The sequence below is a fragment of the Octodon degus genome, unplaced genomic scaffold, assembly GCF_000260255.1.
Source record: "Octodon degus isolate 3935 unplaced genomic scaffold, OctDeg1.0 scaffold00084, whole genome shotgun sequence".
Taxonomy (NCBI): Eukaryota; Metazoa; Chordata; class Mammalia; order Rodentia; family Octodontidae; genus Octodon; species Octodon degus.
In genome coordinates, this window is record NW_004524660.1 from 1,481,963 (window position 1) to 1,504,833 (window position 22,871).

The window sequence follows — 22,871 nt, forward strand, 5'->3', positions numbered from 1 at the left end:
AAAATTTGCAGGATCAAAATATATGATTTTTTTTTCTTTCTTTCTTTCTTTCTTTCTTTCTTTCTTTCTTTCTTTCTTTTTTAAATAGGGGGTCTCCCTACACAGTTCGGACTCATAGTGATCCTCCTGTCTCAGCCTCGCCAGTGCCGGGACTACAGGCACGTGCCACCACACCCAGTTCCGGGCCCAGCACGACCAGCACAGCCAGCACGGCATGCGGTACCAGAGATCGAACTCAGGACCTTGTGCTTGCTAGGCAGGCGCTTAGATCGCAGAGCTTTCTCCCCAGCCCTGGATCTGATTTTTAAAGTCTCAACTCCTGAAGATTCTGTTCTCTGAAAACACTATGGCAGATTCACACAATTTCTTGAACACTCAAAAAATGGGATAAGAAACAGTGCTTATTGGACTCATTCCTCCCATTTTCTATCCATCATATTGGCAAAAATGTAAGTCTGGAAAATGTGGAGTAAGTGAGGTTTTCTTATATAACCGGAAGGGGTGTTAACATAGTCACTTAAGAGATCGTTTTGGCTGAAGACAGCTATGTTCTTTGAAATAGTAATTCCACTCTTAAACATATATATCCTGAAGAAATTTGTGCACAGAGACCCCTGAAAGGTTTACTGGCATATTATTTGCAACCCTGAAAACTGGAAATAGTTTAAATGATCATCAACTAGAGAAAGAAGAAATTTTAGCTTACTATCATGGTGGAACATTATATAGCAAAAAAATGGATGTAGTGTGTATAGGAATTCAAAAGCAATTTAAGCAAAAATAAAAGCAAGTTACAAACTTACATAAAGTTTGAGAACAAACACAAATGTTACATATTATTTATGGATGTATAAATGTGTATGACAAATTTTAAATATTATGTTAGCAGGATAAATCCCAAATTCATGATAAGGATTGCCATGGTTTAAATACTGGTGTGCTCCCCACAAATCTGGGGTTGAAATCTAGCATTTAGCGTGACATATTAAGAGATGGGAGGAGACAGGAAATGGCTAAGTCACAAGGGTTCTACTCCCTTATTAAAAGGTGCAGAAGAATTCCCTGGCCCTTCCCTCACTGGGGAAAAGCCATTTTTGAAGCAGAGGGTGAGTTCCTACCACATACCAAGTCTTCATATGCATTGATCTTGGCCTTCCCAAGCTCCAGGCCTGCAAACAATGAATTTCTGTTGCTTACCAACCTCCTGGCCTAAAGTATTCTTGCTATCAGAGCAGGAGTGGACTAAGACAGTGCTTATCTACAGAAAGGGAAGGAATGGGATCAGGATAGGTTATGTAGGCTCTTGTGTGGCTTCTGTAATGTTTTTTGGTTTTGTTTTGTTTTTTGGCAGAACCGGGGATTGAACTCAGGCCCTTGCGCTTGCCAGGGAAGCGCTTATTCCACTGAGCCATCTCCCCGGCCCCCAGTGTTTTGTTTCTTAAGAAGGCTTATTATGTATGAGATACAGGTTCATGGCCTGAGAGGTTTCCAAGAGTACCTGATTCCAGTAGGGAGCAGCGCTATGCGCTGGAGCCAGGGGCTGAGTTCAGTGAGCCTGCTCCCTGTGGTCCCTGAGGGATCCCTTCTCACCGCCGCAGGCCCCCAAGGAGACCTCTGTGACCTCCACACTGAGGACCATCCCCAGAGAACGTAACCCCCACAAAGCTCCAAAACCCAAGCGAACGCTTTTGATCATGATTCTAGACAATAGCTGAAGCCATTCACAAGGGCAGCTCTCCTTCTCCTGGCCACCTACCCACCGGAAACCAGGACGGTGATTCTGTCCTCTTCTCAGCTATCTTGTGTTCACAAGAACCCTCCAACCACAGCATGGCTGGAGTGCCCTTCGCACCTCCAGAGTCTGCACGTGCCTCACAGTGTGGCCTTGCAGTGTTCATGCCAAAACCTGAGGTAGTTCCAGCCAAGGATGCTGAGGGCCACTGTGCGTGGCGTGGGGACTGCAGGTGGTGTGCACCACAGGCCCTGTTAGATCTGGGGTCTTCTTTTGTTACTTTGTGTGAACAGTCTGTGTAAAGTGTGTGTGTGTGTGTGTGTGTGTGTGTGTGTGTGTGCACGCGCACACGCCTGTGCTAGGTAGAACTGTCTATCACTGTGACCTCCAGCCAGCCAGCCAAGTTCTGTCCCAGGCCTGAGTCTCAGTGGGCTGGCTGCTACTCATCGGCTAGCTCTGGGCCTTCTGAGCCCACCAGCTGGGGATACTAACGCACACTGCTTGGAGCAAGTTAAAGGGCATGTTGATTTGCACTTGAAATCTTCATTTCCCAGTGGACTGACCCGTGCTGGCTGTGGCCGGTGGTCACTAAGCGGCCACCCTCAAGAAGCTGGGCACGTACCTTAGGAGTTCCCGTACGTTGGTTGTGCCTATTGTGAAATCTGAGTGGAGATCCTGCTTGTCTCTCTCAAGGGCTATTGAGAGGACCACGAGGAAGCGCGAACAGGCTCTGTAAGGTTAAATCACTGCCCACGTGGCCTCTGACTGTTAGTAAAGTAGCAAGCAGTGCTCCTTGGATTAGGGCGCAGACTGGCATTCTCAGGAGGAGCGCTTCTTTCTTAGGCATCACCTCGGTTCCTGCTTTCCCAGATCCATAAAATGAAGCCTCTCTATGAGCATATGAATGGTGCACTGTGCCCACTCCACATCCCAGTCAAAGCTGGGATTTTCTCAGGACTGTTTAGAGCTTTTGCATACCCTTGCTCACATGATTCCCTTTGACTACAATGTCCTACTGTGACTCCGTGAAATCCTATCTGCTCCCTAAAGCTTAATTCAGATGAGACCAAGTATGTTCAGGGTGGTATGGTCACAGACCCTACCGCTTAGCGACATACATCCTCTTCCCTGACCTTTATTCCAAGTCCACTCAAGTTGATGTGCTACCCCTCTCCTTAGAATCTTGAGGGCAGAGCTATGGCCCCTTTCCTTGTGCACCCCTCCAGGGCCTGGCAGCACACCTGATGCACAGCAGTGCTCAGTGAATGTTGAACTACACACAGCCAGCCAGGCCTCTGGACCTGTCCGTGTTCTGCAGCAGGAGGGAGGCACGCTCTTACCTTGGGAGTGAACATGTGCAGGATGCCGTCAATTGCCCCTCGCAGCAGCAGCCCTCGGACCAGGAAGCAGGCCAGCACCACATAGGGGAAGAGGGAGCTGAAATACATCACCTGCCGGGAGGCCAGGGACCCAGCATCAGCAGAGCCCTTCTCGTAGAGGGCAGGCCTCTCCCTGCTCACAGTAGGCCACAAGAACCTCGTCTGATATCAGGCTGTAGAAAACAGGGCCAAACCCAGCACCCAGCTGGCTCTGAGCCCAGGCAGAAGCAGGAACAGGACAAGCTGGAGCCAGCATGGCTGTGCCTGGGCTTGGCTGCCTGTGGGCCAGCGGGCTGGGTTAATAGCAGCCAAGAGGTGAGGGAGCCATGTGCTATCCATCCTCCTCTTCCCCATGGACCCTTCAAAGATCGTCCCTGTCCCTAAGCTCCTATGACAGAAGGACATGGACAAAGCCCCAAGCAGACCATCAGGAAGAGGCCTAGGTCTTGTGAGCCTGGACTGTGAACATCTGCTGCTCTGAGCCAACCTGCAGGGCCGTGTGATGAACGGCATAGAGCCTAAGAGGGGGTGTGTTCAGAGCTAGCCAACTAAGACCTGCCCCTGCCTCTACCGCTCACCAACTCTGCGCCTCTGGTTACTTAGCCCCAGTGGGTCTCCACGCCTCTATTTCTAACACAGGTGTGACAATTCCCAATTCCTAGGGCTGAGAACCCGGTGTGTTCTGATCTGTGGCAAGCCTGACAAGTGCCGTGCAGTGTTGGCTGTTGGCTTGGCCCTTGGATGAAGCAGGCCAGTGTCTAGGGTGATACCGCCTTTCCAGAGTGTAGCTTGCTGCCTCATCAAGATCAGTAAAAACCTGGAGCCCAGGTTTGAGCTCTGAGACTGACTGGCTGTAAGGTATCAGGCAAGGTCCCTTTGCCTCTCTGGCTAGTTTCCTCATCTATGAGGGGGTGGACAGGGACACAGGATCTTTCTTTCCAATTTCTAGATGTCCATGAGTAATGAAAAGTGACAGATAAGGAAGGGTCCTTCTTTACAAGGGACTGGAGCCGTCAGGGGAAGGCGTGTGGGGCTTGGCTGGTGCACACCACCCCAGAGAATGAGCCCCTGGAGAGTGGCCCCCAGGACTCCGAGGCCCCCCCCACTGGGCGCCCACCTGTGCACTCGGCGCCCACCTGTGCACTCAGCGCCCACCTGTGCACTCGGCCCTTTAGCTGTAGACGTGGCAACCTCACGGTTTCATCCACATCACTCAAAGCAGCTTACTCTAGAGGTTTGCTTGGGAACTGAGGGCCTGAACTTAGATGTTCCTGGGTGAACGTTTCTGCCTTTTCTTCTCTTTAACATCTGCAGAGCGGGACTGAATCGTCTGAGCACCGAGGTAGGAGGGGCCAGGGCAGTGGTTTCCCAGCGAGCTCACATCTGGAGGGCTGCCGGGATCAACACTGCAGCAGCACAACCTCCTCCCCTGGGGCCGGAGCCTTTGCTGAGCCACCCAGAGGCTGGGTCCACCTGAAGGGCGCTCGGCTGGTGACTCGGGACCCAACTTACCTTGCCGGAGGACTGGATGCCCTTGACGACAGCCATGCCTACGATGCTCCAGGCCATAAGGAGGCACAGCGTCATCTTCCAGTTGAGGCCTCCACTCTCAGAGATGGAGTTGGAGATGTCCAGGGCCTCTCGGTACCAGAAGTAGGTAGTGGCTGAGCTCTTCTCACACTCTGCCTCCACCACTGAAACCACAGCAAAGGCCCCAGGGCCTCAGAGCTGGCAGCCATGGGGGAGGGGTGGCAAGGGGGTGCTTCCAGAGGGGTTGTGCTTGTTCTAGACTAGTCACAATCCAGCAGATCTGGGCCAGTGCTGGGCCCTGAAGGAAGCTGGGAGACTCTAGGACACACTGACCTGGCAAACTCAAACACAGGCAGGAGGTGGTACGGGGGTAATTTACCAGGTGAAAGGGAGGGAAAGTCAGCGTGAAGTGTGCTACAGGTCCTCAGGTGGAGATCCTGAGCTAGGAGCTGGAAACCTGACTTTCAACTCAGACCACTGGTTACATGGTAGCGTGAACTGGGGAAGGTGGCTTCCAGGCCTCAGCTTTCCCATTTATAAAGTGGGTTAAAATCACCCAGCCCTGGAGAGAGGGACTGGCACACAAATTCTGATTGTTCCCAGAGCGTGTGGTGTTAGAGTAGCTAATCACACTTAAAGAACTCAGCAATTCCCCATTTTACCTACGCTTATTATTTTATCCAATACCTTAAGAAACCCTGTGGGATAGGCTGGAAAGAGATCTGGGGAAAGGGAAAGGGGGCAAGGGTATTAAAGCGCCCAAGGTGACACAAGGAGCCCAGGAAATTCCACCTCTGAGCACTGAGCCTGTTAGACTCTTTCCTGAACTGAGGCTAGCTGGAGTGCCCAGCGAGGGCACCTCAGGGTCCCACACTTGCCTGCCACGGTCCCATTCCTGATGACAGGACATTCACTCCAGGGCAGTGGGTACTGAAAAGACTTGAAGAAGTAGAAGATGCTCCACCCAATGATCACATTATAATATAGCCCGACGAAGAGGCAGACCTGAGGACAAGGACCGGGCAGGGTTACCGAGACGGCAGGCAATGCCACCCCAACCCCCCTCCCACCAAGGCTTGGCAGCACAGGCCAACAACTCAGAACACAGGTACAGAGGTGAAGGAATGCAGGAAACCCACAAAAGAATTCTTTGGCTATTAAGGTTTCATCTTTTTTAGTATATGTGCTGCCGAAGCGAGCACAAGGTTTCATCTTTTAAGTAATAAACTTAAAATGTTACTCCTTTCCAGTCTGAAATGCCTCTGAGATAGCTGAAGCCCTGAAGACTCAGGATTCCGAGTGGAGCACCACGGAGGCCTGAGCAGGTTCTGCCTTTATGGAGTGTGGCCCCAGGCAGCTGAGCTTTCGCGATTTTGTGGCCTACTGGCTTCCTGTGTGCTCCTGTCTCCCAGACTGCTGTTCTCCTTGGTAGGATTAGTAGCCTGCCTCTAGAAATAGATCTCTTTTCATTTCTTGGAAACACAATAACTAAGCTTGGGAGAATTTTATTTAAAATAAAGTGTGTGGACTCTGAGGGTAGACCCAAGGGGTTTGTTTGAAAGCAAAGTTTCATCGGCAGGGATTTGTCGTATCCATTCTGGACACGGAGAGCTCCATTCTGGGGGCCTGGCTGCCTCAGGCGGCAGCAGCAGAAGTTGCTGGACCACGCGGGCAGGGAGGTGATGGGATGGGGAGCAGAGGTAGGCATCTGGGGTGGTCCACACAGCCCCAGAGAACCCTGGCTGAGATGCCCCAGGGTTGCTCGGTGAACAGGCCCCAGCTTTTCTAACTTTGCACCAATTGCAAATAGCACACGTGGCTCTCTCAGTTTAGGAAAACAGCGACTCTGGCCCTGGAAACCTGGTGATCTCCCCCGCAGCAGTTCCTGTTTCCAACTCGGTGCCTGTCCCCCAGCCTGGACTCACAATGCAGCTGGAAAAGCCAATGCCTCCCAGGCGGGGGCACACGTAGTGCCACACACCAATGCTGCCACGGCGGATCCTCTGGCCCACAGCCAGCTCCAGGAAGAAGAGGGGGATGCCAATGATGATGAGCAGCACCAGGTAGGGCACCAGGTAGGCACCTGTGGGGAGAGGAGAGGGCTCAGAGGATGACTGCAGCACAGCAACAGTGACAGAAGGGTGGCGGTCTGTCCCGCAGTCTCTGCCACACTGCAGATCAGCGGCACGTCCCCAGGCCTGGGGCTCCTCTGTGAATGGCCTGGCTCATGCCTGTGATCTAGCCCATAATGGCCCATCTAGATTTTCCTTTTCTGACACCCCCTAAAAGGCTAACGGGGTAATCCTATGTGTATCAAGGCCTCCTGATCACCAGACTAGGTTCAGAGACAGACAAGACCTCTGTGCCTCTTGGGGATCCCCCTGCACGAGCAGACAGGCAGTCACGCAGACCTTCCGTGGGCCTGCTGGAGAACGTGTGGCCACACTCTTCCCACTGTCAGGGCAGGGGCACGGGTGGCACAGACCCTGCTCACGTGCCCTCACAGACCTAACCCACCCACATCTGAGCCAGATGCCGACGCAGCAGACTGGGCAGCTCCAGGGAAGCAGGTTTGGAAGCTCTCCAAGGAGAGAGGGTCTGACTAGCATTGTCATTAATCCACAGTTAATTGGGAGGAACGAAAGAGAAATTAGCTGTTCAGCAAAGCGAAGTCAGAAGGATCATAGAGGAGAGAACAGATCTCACTAAAGATTCCAGATGAATAAGCGCCTGCCTGGCATGCGCTAGGTCCTAAATTTGATCCCCAGTACAGGAAAAAAAAAAAAAAAAAAGATTCCAGATGACAAATTAATCCTGCTGCCTAAACCTCACTGTAGACACAATCTCGATTCTAAGTGACAGGGCATTTAGCAAGAGAATTAAAGCCACATCCAGACACGGCCGAGTGCACCCCACAGAGAGCTGTGCCAGCTACCTAGTCCTATTAGCAGCATTGTCAGCCAATGTCAAACAGCGTCAGGGCCGCCCTGCTGACCAGGGTCCTGATGGTCACCCAGCACTGGCAGACCAAGCTTTACAAGGCAGAGGTCTCCAAGAGCACCCCCGGCCAAATTCTTCTGCCCCTATAGCATGGCATGCCCCCTACATGTGCCCAATCTGCCAGTGAGCACTGGGGGTTGGGCAACGCCTGGGCATAAAACCTGGCACTTGGCAACATTCAGATACCTCGTGCAGATCTCCTTTAGGCCAGGCATGGGTAGTGGACAATACTAGAGTAACAGAAGGCACAGACGCGGGAAGGCAGGGCTCTTGGATACACATGAGCACTATTAGCACTTGCACATACCCACACGTCACAGATTTGTTACCCAGGGCCAACTGACCACGTGATGCCCAAGGAGTAGCCGGGGTCCAGTTGGAACTCTCAAGAAAGCCTTCCAGGGGAAGTAACCTGCTGAGCCCTATACAAGTGGCTATTTCATCACACGCACGCACGCACGCGCGCGCACACACACACGTTTGGTGTATTATTAATAAGCTGTCCCTTTATGGTACTCAATACCATAAGGGGGAGCGACTGAAAGATCCCAAGTATAGACTCTTGGACCTCTCTTTAACTCAGTCTTTGGGTGGACACGCTTTATGGGAAGGTTAAAGGAGACAGCCTCACTGGTTTTGTACTTTACCTAAAGGTGCTTGGATGGGGCAAAATGGGCAGGCAGATGGATGCCAAAGGTGTTGGCACACTAGGTTGGTGTAATAGTTGATATGTCAACTTGAGAAGTCTAGAAGCCTAACTAAGTAACTCAGCAGTTCTACATCTTAGGGTGTAGGGGACATGACCTACTGCCCTAGGATGTTGCTCATCGTGTAAACTTAAGAAATCCACAAGTTTAACTAAAGGACTCAGCAAGGGGGCAGGGTCCTCACTTTGTAAACATCCTGAGCTGCTTGGGGTGGGAGCCTGCTTACAATGTAAAGGAGGAAACCTCCCCCCTGTTGCTCTTGCTGATTTTGCTGTCTTTTGCTGCCTTGCAGTGTGGCCCCCATGCCAGGCCCCCCCCCTGCCTGGAGCCATCTGATTATGGACTGAAACTTCCACAAACTGCGAGCTAAATAAACCTTTCATTCCTCAATTCTGGGCATCAGCTCTTTTGCTCAGCAATCAGCAAAAAGTCACTCGCACAGTTGGCATCTTCTACAGATGCTTCTATCTTCCCCCACATCAAAAAACTGGTTAGAGGCCCCAGGTCAGAGCTGTGCAAGAGCAATTCTGCGGCAGACTGGGCGCTGACCTCCCACCTCTCGGGCCCTGTCCACTTCAGCCAGCCTGCAGGATGCTGCCATTGGGGGCAGGTCTCTGGCCCACACCAAGGTCATCTGACCAGAGCACTCAAGGGGCTACATGTGGTCTTAGCACACAGAATTTGTGGTCAATCACAGGCACTTTTGTACATCAGCCTCTGCTAAAATCACCTGCAAATGTAGGACCTCCCTCTTCCACTTTACAAAATACAACTTGAGGACACAACTGGAGCCTCAGTTGTGAACAGTGGGGAAGACCCCAGAGGAAATTAGGAAATTTAGCAGAATTTGGCCCTCGGCAAATTAACTAATTTGGCCTCTGCGATTCCCTGGATTGCTAACAGTCTAGGTCTGGATCCTATACTCTGTGCTTGCTTCTGGAAAACCCTCAGTTCGTAGGGTTTTAAGGTCTCCTTAGCCCCAGTCTGTTGAGATATGGGTTAAGAAGGGCTAAGACGCAGGTCCTGAAGCTACACCTCTCGGGCTTGAGTCCTGGCTCTGCCACGTAAGCCGCTGTGTAAATTACTTGCTTCCTCTGTGCTGTTATTTTATCATTCATGTAAAAAGGATAAAAATATTAGAGTACAATTGTGTGGAATCGCTGATATTTGGCCATTTTTGACTTGCTGAAATACCATTTCATATACCTCAACCCTATTCCTATCACTTAGGGTTATTGTAAGGGGGAAATTAGTCACCTATAGTAAGCACTTAAAGAGTGTTTGCCTCTTTCTACTAAAATAAACAGAAAAAAAGAGAGGATGCAGAAAAAGAAACTGCCAGGAAATGAGTGAGCTAAGCAGGGTCCTGAGTTTCCATCCAGAATTAAGCAACATATGGCTGGGTCGTGCACAGCTCCAGACTACGGTGTCAACTCTCAGGCCAAACAGCCATTCTCTTCCTGTGCTAACCTGGATCCTTCTAACCATTTAAAATAACTCACTCCAACACATGTAAAGCGCAGGACTGTGAACAGTACCGATCACAAGGGGCCACAGGAACCAGAAGGCACAAGGATGAAGGCAGGAATGGGGAACAGTGAGCACGGTATCCCAAGAACTGACCGTGGTTTTCTCCTGGGACTGCTTCCTTCAGGCTGTCTGGTACCATGGTGACTGCCTAGTGATGCTGGGAACTAAGTAGGCCACAACACTGCCGTGTGTGTGTGTGTGTGTGTGTGTGTGTGTGTGTGTGTGTGTGTGTGTGGTGGCGGTAAGAAAAACTGTGATTCAGGACCAAGTACCCAGAACACTGATCACCTCAGCCAGAAAAAAACCCAAGTTGAAGGTTCCTCGCTAAGTGTCTAAATGCCACGCGTCCTCCCAGCCATTTGAGTACCTCAGACTCTTCTTGGCATCCCACAAGGCGTCAGGAAAGCACCCACCCTGCTCATAGCTTGCTTTGGGCTGGCCTTACGACAACACAGTGACCATGCCATGTAGAATTGAAAGCTCTGCGGGGCAGTTACTTACAGAGAAAGTGTGAAAAGATCTTTCAAGTAAGGTGACCACGTGGCAAATATACTATAGGAGGATAAAAAGGTGGACGCCTCTGGTATAACCTGTCCCCCAGAGCTCGGGCGGGCAGTATCCCACCCTATCCTTCAATGAAAGCTGGAAAGGAGAAGAAGCCTCAGCCAGGCCTTGCCTTTCAAATGAGGCAGACAGAGAACATGCCCAGGGAAGGGGGGGAAGGGCCCTGAATCAGGTTGTGCCTTCAGGAGAGATTTCACAGAATCTCTGGAGCAGTGAGGAAAAGAGTGGGGTTAAACTGCTGGCAAAGTGGGCTGGGGAGACAGCTTGGCAGTCTACGCACCTGCCTGGCAAGCTCAGGGCCAGTGTTTGATCCCTGGTACTACATGCTTGGCCAGCCCCAGAACCCCAAGCACGTTGTGCCAGCCACCAAAACCAGACACAGTGGCGCAAGCCTGTAATCCCAGCACTGGGGAGGCTGAGACAGGAGGATTGCTGTGAGTCTGAACTACGTAGCAAGACCCTGTATCCAATAAAGAAATTATATATATATATATAAAAAATCTTGGCAAAGTTTTGTGGCTGGACTATGTCAATCTGAAGGTGGGGACCTTGGGAGCCAGGAAGCTTCTTGCTAGTTGGCTTTCTCAGAGTAGAAGTCTGAGATTGGCAGTCACCATTTTCAGCCTAGTGGATATTTCTTTGTTTCTCTTCAGTAAATGGTCACGTTTCCATGGAGGCTGCCTTTGGAAAATTCTAAGCTTTGTCTAAGTGTTAGAAAGACAATGCCAGAAAGCTTCTCCTTGTCCCGGGGACCAACGTGGTGACACCTGACCCAGTGAGATCCTTAGGAGAAACCTGTACCCACACATAGCATGAGGCCCCATGGAGGAGGCAGGGGGTGTGCTATGAAATGCTCAGACTCCAGCCAGGCTGCTTACGCTGAGCCCTGATTTTGTCACTTGCTGAAATCTCAGTTACACAGGTCTCCTAGCCAATCTGTGCCTCCCTTCGGCAGTCTCTAAAGTGAGGGAGGCGATAGCTCCTTCTCTGCATAAAGCTGTTTTGGGGATTCAGTGGCTGAGCCACGTGAAATTGTGGCTTCCGTGTTCCAAGACACTCGGATAGCAGCATTTCGCGTCTCTGGGTCTAATTTCCCCTAAGTGTTTAGAGCAGTACCAGTGCCCGATAAGCATTTGATAGTCCTGGCCAACAGCTGTTCTTTCCCATGAGTTGGGTTCCGTGTAAAGCCCACTTAGTGCTTTGTTATCCTGTGAGGAGGACCCACTGACATCACTGGGGAGAGGTTAAGAACCTTGTACTAGGTCTCAAAGCTGACTGGCAGGCGGATCCACACGCAGGCATTCTGGGGGCACAGCCTTGGAGAGGCCTTCTGTTGGCCTCACTCTGGAAGCTTCCGCTCCCACTACGCCAGCTACCTCAGCGAAGCTCCTTCCCACCCCCACGCCCAGCCCATTTTCAGGATACCCAGTTGCAATCAGGGCTACCTCTTACCCCCTCCATTTTTCTGGCACAGGTAGGGGAACCTCCAGATGTTCCCGAGGCCCACGGAGAAGCCGATCTGGGCCAGGATGTACTGCAGCTTGCTATTCCAGGCTGGTCGGTCCTCCGCGTCCAGCTCCTCCTCTGCTGCCTTTTGCTTGCCACCTGACTCACCAGCTACGTTCAGTACACTCTGCTTATAGTCCACCGGCTCCTCGAGGGCCAGCAGATCGGCCACGGACTCAGTGACATGCTCGTTGCTGTGCTCACGCTGAGTCACCTTGCTGTTCTTCGGCATGGGTGCCACTGGGGCTGCGCAGCCCTGCTCCCCAGTACACAGAGAAGAGAGGACTAAGCTGCAGGCAGGTTGTTCTCATCCAGTGACCTGAAAAACCAGGGTGGGGGAGGCAAGCATTAGCTGAGCACCCAGGGAACGGGGAGCCCAGAGGAGACAGAACTCACATCCACTCCCCGGCATAGGCCCTGCGGCTGTCAGGGGCTCCAGCCTTCACCCGTCCTCCTTCCCCATCAAGGTGCCTGCTGAGGAGCTCAGAGCAGACACACTCAATTTTCCCAGAGTTCTTACCTGAGAATATCCGAAAGGTAAATCTAACAGGGGCAAAACCATAATGCACCAAGCCCACCATGCCGTTGCTCCCTTCCATGCTGCAGAAGCTAGAATAATACAGATTTTTTGGAGATTCCCAAAGCTCTCCCCTTCCAGGGCAGCATGGTTGTGGCCAAGGCCCCCATTGCCTGCTTTGTGATCGATTCAGCCAAAACTGCCTTGGGTGGGATCCTTCTCAAGGGTCGTTCTATTCAAAATGCTGAGGACCAGTAACATCACCAGGAACTTGATAGAAATTCGTAAACTTGGGCCTCACTTAGGCCTGCTAAATCATTGTTACAGGATTTCTAGGTGGTTCTGCGGGTCATCAACATTTGTACCCCAACCCCCACCCCACGCCCATACACCACAAAGGAAAAAGCTCCTGAGCCCTCACTGTGGGGACTGTGGACACCAGCTATTGAGGCCCCTTCGTTTCCCTGGCAGGAGCTGCTGAGCAAGCTCAGCTAAGGCTTCTGGCACCAGAGCCTCCAAGGGTTTTTTCGGTGCCAAAACTCCCGGGCCATTGCTCAGCACTGACATTATCTGAGGCCGCTGCAGCCAAGAGCTGGTTCTCCATCCCTCAGCGACAGTTTTACAGCAGATAACGTCTGGGCAACATGGGGGGGCAGGGGCGAGGCCCCTCCCTGAGCCTGCCAATCCTCATTTGTCTTTCATGCTTTCACTTAAAGAAATAAAGCACCAAGAAAATGGGTTCTTTGAAGAAGCCTTCTATGCCCTTCTATTTCAAAGCACCTCCTCATTAAGGGGAGGTTGGAGGGTTTAAAATTAAACACACATACACCCCCAGCCTGCAGTTGCCCTGCATCTTCCTAGGGACGTAAATTACCAGCTCTGTAATTAATTTATTAAGGTAACAAGCTGTCTCGGGAAGCTGGATTTGCGGTGTGTTTTCCTCTTCACATGTCAGTGCCACCTACGCAGCACAGGGACGATCATGTGCAGAACAAGGGCACAGGGCTGCTCTTTCCTCTGGCCTTGACCCAGACAGGCCGCCCACTTGCTGACTCCAGTTACACATGTGGTGAAGCCATGAGCCCTGTGCCGGTCTGTGGAACCCCCTCCCCTGGCCAGCCCTGGAGCACATTCGCACATGACATTTCCTTGCCCTCCTTGTCCAAGGGCAGCAGTAAACCTTTTCCAACTGTCTCCTCCCACCCCAGGAAGAGCCACGTCTTATGCTCTGGAGGAACTTGGACACAGTTTACCTGCCCGAAGACCTCAGAATTCCCTACAAGTAGCCGTTTGGAAGTCTGGTATGTGTTGGGAAGCCACTTCACAATGTGTCACCTGAATCTCACTCTCCCCAAAGTGGCACTTGACTGTCTACAGACCTCTCAGCTTCCCTCCAATCTTGCCATGTTCCTCATGCTATACAAGTGAAGGCCACTCCAAGAGTGACACCTGGGCCATCAGGATGAACGTTCCAGCTCCGTACACGTGTAGCAGGTCACTCACCGGGCATGCATGGAGGCAACCTGAGCCATAAGCACTAGCTGCTTGTCTGGACACCCCATCCCTCCCACAGCCCACAGTGAGAGCTTTTATTGAAGGATAGAACCAAGGAGACGTGTTGGGGTCCCCTTACAGACCGAAGCTGCCAAGGCGCCATGACACAGCTATTCTGCCTAAAATAAGATTTTATCAGATCAATCTGCAGTGCATTAGGACTGATTTACTGATCACAAAACCACAACTGGAGAGAAACAAGGGGAATTCCTGGCAGGCTATAGGAGTAATGGGGTGTGCTTGTATGACTACGTGTGTGTGTGTGTGCATGTATGTTTTGTTAGGGACCTGCTCTAAGGCTGAGCCCCACCTCCAGCCCCAGAATCTATCCTGATGCTGACCAACTGGAACACATGTATCTCCAGAAATAGCCTGGTGAGTGGCAGCTCTAGTCACCCACATGAGCAAGGGCTGGGGGACAAAAGAGCACTACTGCAGATTAGTACTCAAGGACAAAAGTAGCACGTTCAAAGTTTAAAAGTAGCAAGAACAAGGGCATAGGGCTGCCCTTTCCTCTGGCCTTGACCCAGCCAGGCACCCTTGCTGACTCCATGAGAGATGCCTGGTCACCCAGGTCCTGTCACACGTGTGATGAAGCTATGAGCCAGAGAAGGACACCTATAACACAGGGCCGTGCTCAGCACCGCTTGGGCTTCTGGCTTCCCCTCGTGACACCACTGACACACACCAGCATCCTTCATTGCAGGGCGGGACTCAGGGACCGCCGCGTAGCAGGTTCTCAAGATGTGAAGTGTTGGCCCCGTCCTATAAGGCGAGGCACTGGGCTGTGATCGTGACTAGGAGGCTCTGTGGGGCCAGACTGTAAGAAGTTAAGGCTTCGGGGACCCTAGGAATTGCCTGGCTCAGTCTCATTTATATACATAGAAACTGAGACTCAGGGCAGAAAGTAAACTGTTCAAAACTACTCTGGACCTTCTGACACTCTGGCCAGGAAGAAGGCAGTTGGGTGCTGGCGTAGAGGGGATGGCTTCAAAGGGAGGCAGGCGGTGTTTGAGAGTCCTTATTTAATTAATTCAATCACTCGCTCAGTAGCTCACTGACTTACCTGACATATTTCCTGAATGCCTCCTGTATCCCAGGACCTGATCTAGGGGTAACGGATATGGCAGTGAACAAAACTAGCCAAGTGTCTCCTCTTAAGGAATACACATTCTTGCGGGATGGCCAGATGCTTAAATGGTCAGTGCTGACTAGAGTATGCTGATAAGAGGAAACACACAGGTGGGGCAGAGCACGCTGCCAAGCTCCTCCTTCCCTCTGGGGCGGGGCATTGGGGGAATCAGGAATGGTGTCCCTGAGAGAGAGGAGAGCATTGGCAGCGGGGAGCATGGACACGTGGTCCAGAGAGGATCCAGGAATCCAAGGAGGCCAGCATGGAGTGCGCGGCGAGCGAGCCGGAGGGTGGTGGAGGAGGAGGACTCGGCCACGCAGCAACTGCGTGCTCCTGGACAAGGCATGTCAATGACATGAACATTGGTCCCCTTGTAAGTAAAACAGTTCTATGACAGGTCCCCTCCCCCAGGCGGAGCTGTTAGGAGGAGCTGCGAGTTGCCACCAAGAGGTGCCCAGCACAGAGCATAGTACACAGAAGCACCCAGAGCACCACTGCTGCAGTGAGGAGGCCTTATTTACCACTATGCATTTAAAATAGGCGTCCTTTGTATTTACAACTGGTTACACAAGTCTACTCTTCTCAGTAAGGTTCGAAGTGGGCATGGAGGTAGGCAGTAGAGGGAAGCATTTCGCTATACTTTCGAGGTGCCTGCTTTAGCAGGTAAAAACTGGCATCCTCCAGAGGCTGCTGGCCAGCACCCCATGAAATCCTGTCATCTACAATCCTTGGTGTTCAAAGAAGCTGGGTAAAGCTCTTGCAACTCTAGGCGGCCTCAAAAGATCGACAATACTATTAATTAAATCCGGGGGTGGGGGGCGCCTGGGGAAATAGCTCAGTGGCATAAGTGCCTGCCCGGCAAGCGCAAGGTCCAGAGTTTGATCCCCAGTCTTGTAAGTGCTAAAACCAGGGGAAACAACCAAAGTGTCCATCAATGGATGAATAGGTGAAGATGTGGTTGTTTTATGCAATGGAATACTACTCTGCCACGAGGAAGGATAAACTTGAGGCATTTTTAGGTAAATGGATGCGCCTTGAGACCGTATACTCCTAAGTGATATAAACCAGGCACATGGGCTCAAATATCGAATGGTTTCTCTGGTGTGAGAAATAGAAAGTGTAAATAAGAACCAAAATGTGTAACAGATAGTGTGAAACAGGAATAAAACATTCCAGTGGGAAGGGGACTTAGGGTTGGGGGGCAGGAAAGTAAAAGAAAAAATAGAATCAAAGCTTTTGCAATAAGCAAGAGAAAAGTAGTAGAAGGACGAGCAGGAGAGTGGAATAAAAGAAGACTCAAGGGACTGGGGAAATAGCTCAGCAGCATAAGCACCTGTCTGGCAAGCACAAGGTCCCAAGTTTGAGCCCCAGTCCCATTAAAAAAAAAAAAAAAAGACTCAAGAGACGGCGTGTGCAGGTATGAATTCCATATGATGAGTGTTATCAATATGTAAACCAAAAATGTACCGATAGAATTTTAAAAAGGAAATTCCATCAAAAAATAAATTCCAATTGAAAAGTCCAGCATTATCTTGTTGCTATTAGTGTAACTCACTCATGCCGTGGTACCTCGGTTCACGATCTTATTTTATGATTTTGGAGAAGACCGACAAGTTTGTGCTTGTGTGGGGAAGACGGCTGCGGTGGTGTCTGTCACCTAACGTGCAGTTCGTGAACAGAAGCAAATTTTTGTGGATGCTTTTGAGAACTGAATTGTTTGCCAACAGAAAAGTTTGTGAACTGGGGTTATCACTGTATTTTTAATCACTGAAAATAATTTAGAAAGAGACATTTTTCCATACTCCACTGGTGCAGTACAGGGTGATGATTCAGGAGTGATTTGGCCCGGGGCCCAAGTCCCAGCTTCACTGTGTACCAGCTGTGTCCTTGGTGTCCCCATCTGTCACAGCAGGCTGCCCATACTGCCCACTCACAACACTATGCAGGTCCTAGGGCCACTGGCCCCATGAGATGCTCACAAACGCTGTCTTTCGTTGGGATTTTTTTTGGAATTCACACTCACCACAGAGAAGTGAGCTGGCCAAGCTGGCAGCTGCTGCCCCTCCAGGAAATGTATGGTGGCCCTGAGACCCAGGGTGGCACATAGTCAGCCAGCCCTTGCACGTTGTACATTCCCTAGGGCAATAGTCTTCTTTAAAGGGAAGGTGACAGCAGCGACTTGGACCGACCTTCCCTCTTCCTGATCCTCAAGCCTAGAGTTCACACGCTGGCGGAAAGCCAGCTTTCAGATGAGGGCCTGGGAATCTGCACAGCTCCCAGCCAACCACCCCAGAGCATAGCCTGGAACAAGCGCTGAGATCAGGGAAAGACCCGGAGGTGGCAAGTCCTCTCGGCCCTGCCTCGTGTCCCACTGAGCCAGCCATTAACCAGGCATCAGCCAACCTCACAGACTTCCCAGGCCTCCTTTTTTCCGTGAGTAGAGTGGGTTGGGCCCTTTCAGTTCCAGCAGATGTCTGGGAGCAAGACACGCCCTGGCTCAGGCACTCAGCCTGCCACTCTGTTAGCTGGGAGTTCTCTGGGGTGTCTGGAAATGTGCTGACAGCCAACCCAGATGTCATCTGTCTCCTGGTAGTAGCTGGGGTGTGTTAATGTGGCTTTCATGAGTGAAGCATCAGGTGATGGAGCTCCATGTACCCTGAAAGGAATGGGTGCCTTGGTTACTGCAGGCGCAGCGCAGACGGGTGCGAGTGTCAATCGAGCCCTCCATGCCAGCTTGTCACTTAGCAACCCTGGCTGCTCACAGCTCAGAATAGCTCCTGTGAGAGAAGCAGGACTGAGCAGTGAACTGTGAATCTTCTTAAAAGGAAAAAAATAGCAGGACTAGCAGGCAGACAGGTAAAAATATCTCTGCTCAGAGTGCTGACGGCTCCACAACAATTCTCCAAGCACAGCATCTGGCAGTTGGTGAGAAGGCTGAAGGATGCTGTGTTCACACTGACCAGGGCCACGCCTGGCCCCCGACTCTGCAGAAGGGCTGCAGAAGGGCTGAAGAAGGGGAGGGGGCCCTTCTGCAAGGCTGAGGCCATCTCGCCAGAGCACCTGCCTCTGCTCCAGGGGCGTCTCTCACTCAGAACGGTTGTACTAGGTCACTCAAGGGACAAACTTCCTAGAGCAGAGGTGTGCAAAAGCCACCATCTTTGGGAAAGCAGGCAGTCAGTGTCACCCTGGATGTGCCTGCCCTTGGGTCTGCGGCTGTGCAGAGAGCACTGTGACCAAGCACACCTAAGACAGAAGTCTGAGGCAGATTGCAAGGGCCCTGCTGAGCAGCAGGGGAACCCCAGCCCCCAGACTGCAAGCCCAGCCCAGGAATACCTGGCAAGCAGAGGAAAGCAAGATCCGGTGCCCTTCCCTCAGAGAACACTGGAGCTTCCAGAGGTCACCAGGACAGGCGGCTGTGGCCCCAGCACTTCTGCTAATTACCTCAGAGTCCCTGGGCTTCCACCGAGCCCCACACAGGCCGGACTGTTACCAGACACACAAACTGCCCTCCAAATTATTTTTAATTCATTGAAACCTCTTGTCCGGAGCCAACTTCTCCTGACGGATCTGGGCCATGGCTGGGCGGCTGCCCTCCTTGGACTCTCCCAAGGCACAAAGGCAGGACCCCACTACCATTTTTTCTCTCTCCCTTCTCTACCCCATCCAAGGGTCACAAAGTCGTGCTGGTCAGCTTGGCTCTGAGCTCTTCCCGCCCTTTGTGTCCCAGCTCAGGCCTTCTTTCTAGCTGCATGTCTGTGGCCGATACCCATTTCACCTGTCTGAGTGACTCTGCCTGCTGCTGTGGGCGCTGCCGACTGGCGCTGCCATGCTGCCCCTCCCTCTGCCTACCCAAGTGCCCGGGCTCTTCCAAGGTGTGTGGCCCCACCAGCTCTCCGGCTTCAGCTTGCACGTCCTTCCCACCCGCTGCTCCCCCTGCACAGGGCCTCCCATCCTCTACCTCCTGAAGCCTTCGAGTCCATGACCTGGCCTCTCTGATGCCTTCTGTGCTTCTTTTAGAAAGCATCCATGTTTCCTCTCTGCCTTCTCAGCACAGTCCTCACAAGACCACTTTATGCTTTCACCATCTGGCCGGCTGGTGCAGCTAGCTGTTTACACGCCTGGTTCCTTTTCCAAACAGGAAGCTCTTTGAAGGCGGAAACCAAGGTGTATTCAGCTTCGCATCTGCCATCATCACTCCCTGTCCAGTCAGTAGCTAGCACACACAGGACAGCCTCCGGCTTTCTGTGGGTTGAACACAGTATTCATAGATGTTCTGGGGTCCCTGCCCTCCACCCTCTGAGACTAACCTGCTTCTCATGTTGAAATCCTAACTGCTACCTTCACCTGCGAAAAAAAGAGGAAGGAGAGAGCTGACTAGAGAGATAAGGAAACCTGCTAGAGGCCGTCTGCCCCAGCCAAGGGCATCCAGTCAGGCGCGGCTCCCAGCAGATGTGGGAAAGGCCTCAGGATTCAGAAGCCAGCTTTCTGCTCCTTATTCATCTGTAAAATATGAAACATCACTCACCTACCAACTGCATCTGGTTATCACACCGGCGGAAGGAGAAAGAGAGGGGGCACCTCACCAAGAAGGACGCCACCTCACAGACGTGTCAGCTTCGTGTTTTGCTGTCCCATTTCAGTCCTTGTTTGACAAGGCCCAGTTCTGCCATCCTTCTATTGTTCATGCTCAGTAAATAAAACATGAATGAAGGCACTGAATGAGTGCACAGATAAACAGTGCAGTTTGCACCTCCTAATTCTTTTGCAATCTGGGTTACTTTTGTAGCTTCCAACCATTTTTCATTCTCTCATATAATATTCGGACCCCAAGAACATATCTTGCCCCCAAAGATGCTCCAATTGAATTTTCTTGGGGTTCTTTGTTGTTGTTGTTTTGTTTTGTTTATTTTTAATGTATCTGGTGCAGGGTACACAGGGCCTATAGGGTCTCACTATGTAGATGGGACTCATAGTGATTCTCCTGTTTTCAGCCTCCCAAGCCCTGGGATTGCAGGCATGCGCCACCACGCCCAGTCTCAAGTGCCATCTCAGAATGCCCCAGGGGTGGGGCCGGCACGTCTTGTTTTTTGTTGGGTTTTTTTGTTTTGTTTTTGAGACAGAATCTTGCTATGCAGCTCAGGCTGGCTAGAGCTCAGTATGTGGCCCAAGCTGGCCTCAAACTCACAGCAGTCCTCCAGCCTTAGCCTGCTGAGAGCTGGGACTATAGACATCTACCACTATGTGTGACCAAGAGACATTTTTTAAAACTAAAATACACTTGAGAAGACTGAGCATCATTCAATAATAATAATAATTATTATTACCACCACCACTACTACCGCCTTTAAAGGAGCCTTTCCCACTTTGTACACAGGAGCCATCCTCATCTCAGAGGAACAGACTCTGAGTGTCACAATGTGGCACTTAGCATGACACTGGACTGGGGGGACCATTCCCACCAACAAATCAGGCCAAGGAGCCACCGGGGCTTTCAGCAGCACCCTCCTCCACCTTTCTGTTGCATTTGCTAAGTACTTTCCCTCGGTTAATATTTTGTTTTTCTAGCAGAAAAGGACAAGAGACAAGAAAGAGGGGCAGATGGTCCAGGGGAGGAAGAGCTGGCACTGGAAAATGTGGGCGTGGCCAGTGCAAACAAGATCCTTGGGTTCTGTTTTGCCATTTCACGTGAGAGGAGAATGCTCAGTACTGAAGCAAGGGTCTCACAGTGCTGTTCCCAGCCACCGTGCTGAGGGGTCCACTGGGGAGCTGTGGGTAAAGGGACTGCAGCAAGCACAACAATGACAACGACACATAAAGCCACACTGCTTGAGAAGCACCTCTATGGCTGTCCATGTGCCTAACACCTATGGCTGTTTCCTCCTTTAATTCCTCTAATAGTTGTAGCAGGTGATTACCACTATCACTCCCACTTTCTCAGTGAAGGAGTAGAGGCTTGGAGGGAGTAACTGCTTATACTTCATGGAGCTCCAGATTCTTCGTTGCTGATGCTTCTTAGAACTTACCAGAAAGGGTCCATGAAGGTTTTCAGCACACAGGTTAACCTTTCATAGACCAACTTCCCTGGGGTCGGGGGTTGCTAAGGATGGAAAAAGGGGCTGATATGTGTCAGCAAAGGGCTCTACCACCAGGCTACATCCTCCACCCCCAAACTGCCATTTTGAAATGGCCATTAATTGCACACCATATCAGGGCCCGCCAAATAGCTCAGTGGATTAAAGCACCTCCTTAGGTAGATGCAGCGGCTGGAGTTCGGTCCCCAGTCTACCATGAGAGCCCCACCCCCAGGGCACACTGTGATGGTGACCGAGACTAGGCATGGTGGCATGCGCCTGTAATCCCAGCTCTTTGGGAGGATGAACACAGGTGGATTACTATGAGTGTGATCTATGTGGTGAGACCCTGTAGAGCCCGTAGACCCTTTCTAAAAAAATATACAAAAAAAAAAAAAAATTGCACACCATATCTCGATTTTGTGACAATGTGCAAAAATACATTTTTTGGAATTGGTGAGCTAAGGTAACTTGTTTGTGGACAATGATTCAGAAGTGGAGGCCCCTGGCCTGACTCTCAGCCTTGCCAATATTGCAGAGATAATGAGGATTAAAGCTGAAAACACCCTGAGTTTATGTCCTGCTCTGTCATTTACCAGGAGGGTCTCTGGGAAGGTACAGAAGCTCTCTTGGCTTTAGCTTCCAGACTTAAGATGAAGTGCCTCCTAGCTCATTAGTATAAAAGGAGATTAAAGAAAGAAAAAAGGAAAAAAAAAAAAAAAACTTCGGGGCCGGGGAGTTAGCTCAGTAGAATAAGTGCTTGTCTGGCAAGCGCAAGGGCCTGAGTTCAGTCCCCGGTTTCGCTAAATAAATAAATAAATAAATAAATAAGAGATAATGGGTCAGCAAGATAGCTCAGCAGACTAAGCACCTGCTTGGGCAAGCGCAGGGGTTCAATTCCCAGCACCCTTTTCATGCCATCCCTGCCCCCAGAGTGGGCTGAGCTGGCCACAGAGTCTGGACATAGTGGTATATGCCTATAATCGCAGCCCTGGGGAGGCTGAAAATAGGAAGATCACTGTGGGTCCCAGCTGTGTAGTAAGACTCTATAACAACCAAATACTTTTTTGAAAAAAGGAGATGACCTGAGGGTTGTGCTCAACTGAGGCCAAGCCCTTGGGGACATTCCATAACCCAGCAGCAGCTGCCCCTGCAGGCAAGGACACAGTGAAGTGGGCTCCACACACATCCATCCACTGTACCACAGTGCCCTGGAGCAAGCAACAGAACCCTGAAGACTCAGGGCAGGGGCTCCGCAGGTTAAGTGACTTCCACTTCCTTCTTGGGCCACAAGCTAAAACCAAGAGAACTTGTGTAACCTTTCCCAGAGACCCTGCTGGCAAATGGCAAAGCAACTCAAGTGGCAGTAAATTTGAGGCACTGTTGAAATACGGGTCTTTCAATATCCGGTTCTCTACTTCCCCCTCCCTCTGTCCCTCATTACTCCCTTTAACAAATATTTACTGCATGCTGTATGTTCTAGTACAGCAGACAATGGAGCACACACTGTCCCTGCTCTGCGGCATTTCTAGCCCAGTGTAGAAGGAAAAATAAAACTCAGACAAGTGCACAATTTCTCATGTATGCATAGACAGATACTATATCCATAGCACATATCAATGTATCAAATTATATGTATGACATATGTA

The 22,871-nt window shown here is 51.1% G+C and overlaps 1 protein-coding gene across 1 annotated transcript in view; it reads right to left on the reverse strand.

The window, feature by feature from the left end:
- Slc6a17 (solute carrier family 6 member 17) overlaps positions 1-22,871 on the reverse strand; it is a 48,062-nt gene that overhangs the window by 18,469 nt on the left and 6,722 nt on the right. Inside the window, exons 2-6 of the mRNA XM_004636901.2 lie at positions 11,895-12,267; positions 6,567-6,724; positions 5,520-5,646; positions 4,624-4,805; positions 3,073-3,183 (exon numbers count right to left, since the gene is read on the reverse strand). Of these exons, the coding sequence (XP_004636958.1) occupies positions 3,073-3,183; positions 4,624-4,805; positions 5,520-5,646; positions 6,567-6,724; positions 11,895-12,180 (864 nt within the window). The 5' untranslated portion in view covers positions 12,181-12,267. The remainder of the gene's footprint in view (positions 1-3,072; positions 3,184-4,623; positions 4,806-5,519; positions 5,647-6,566; positions 6,725-11,894; positions 12,268-22,871) is intronic.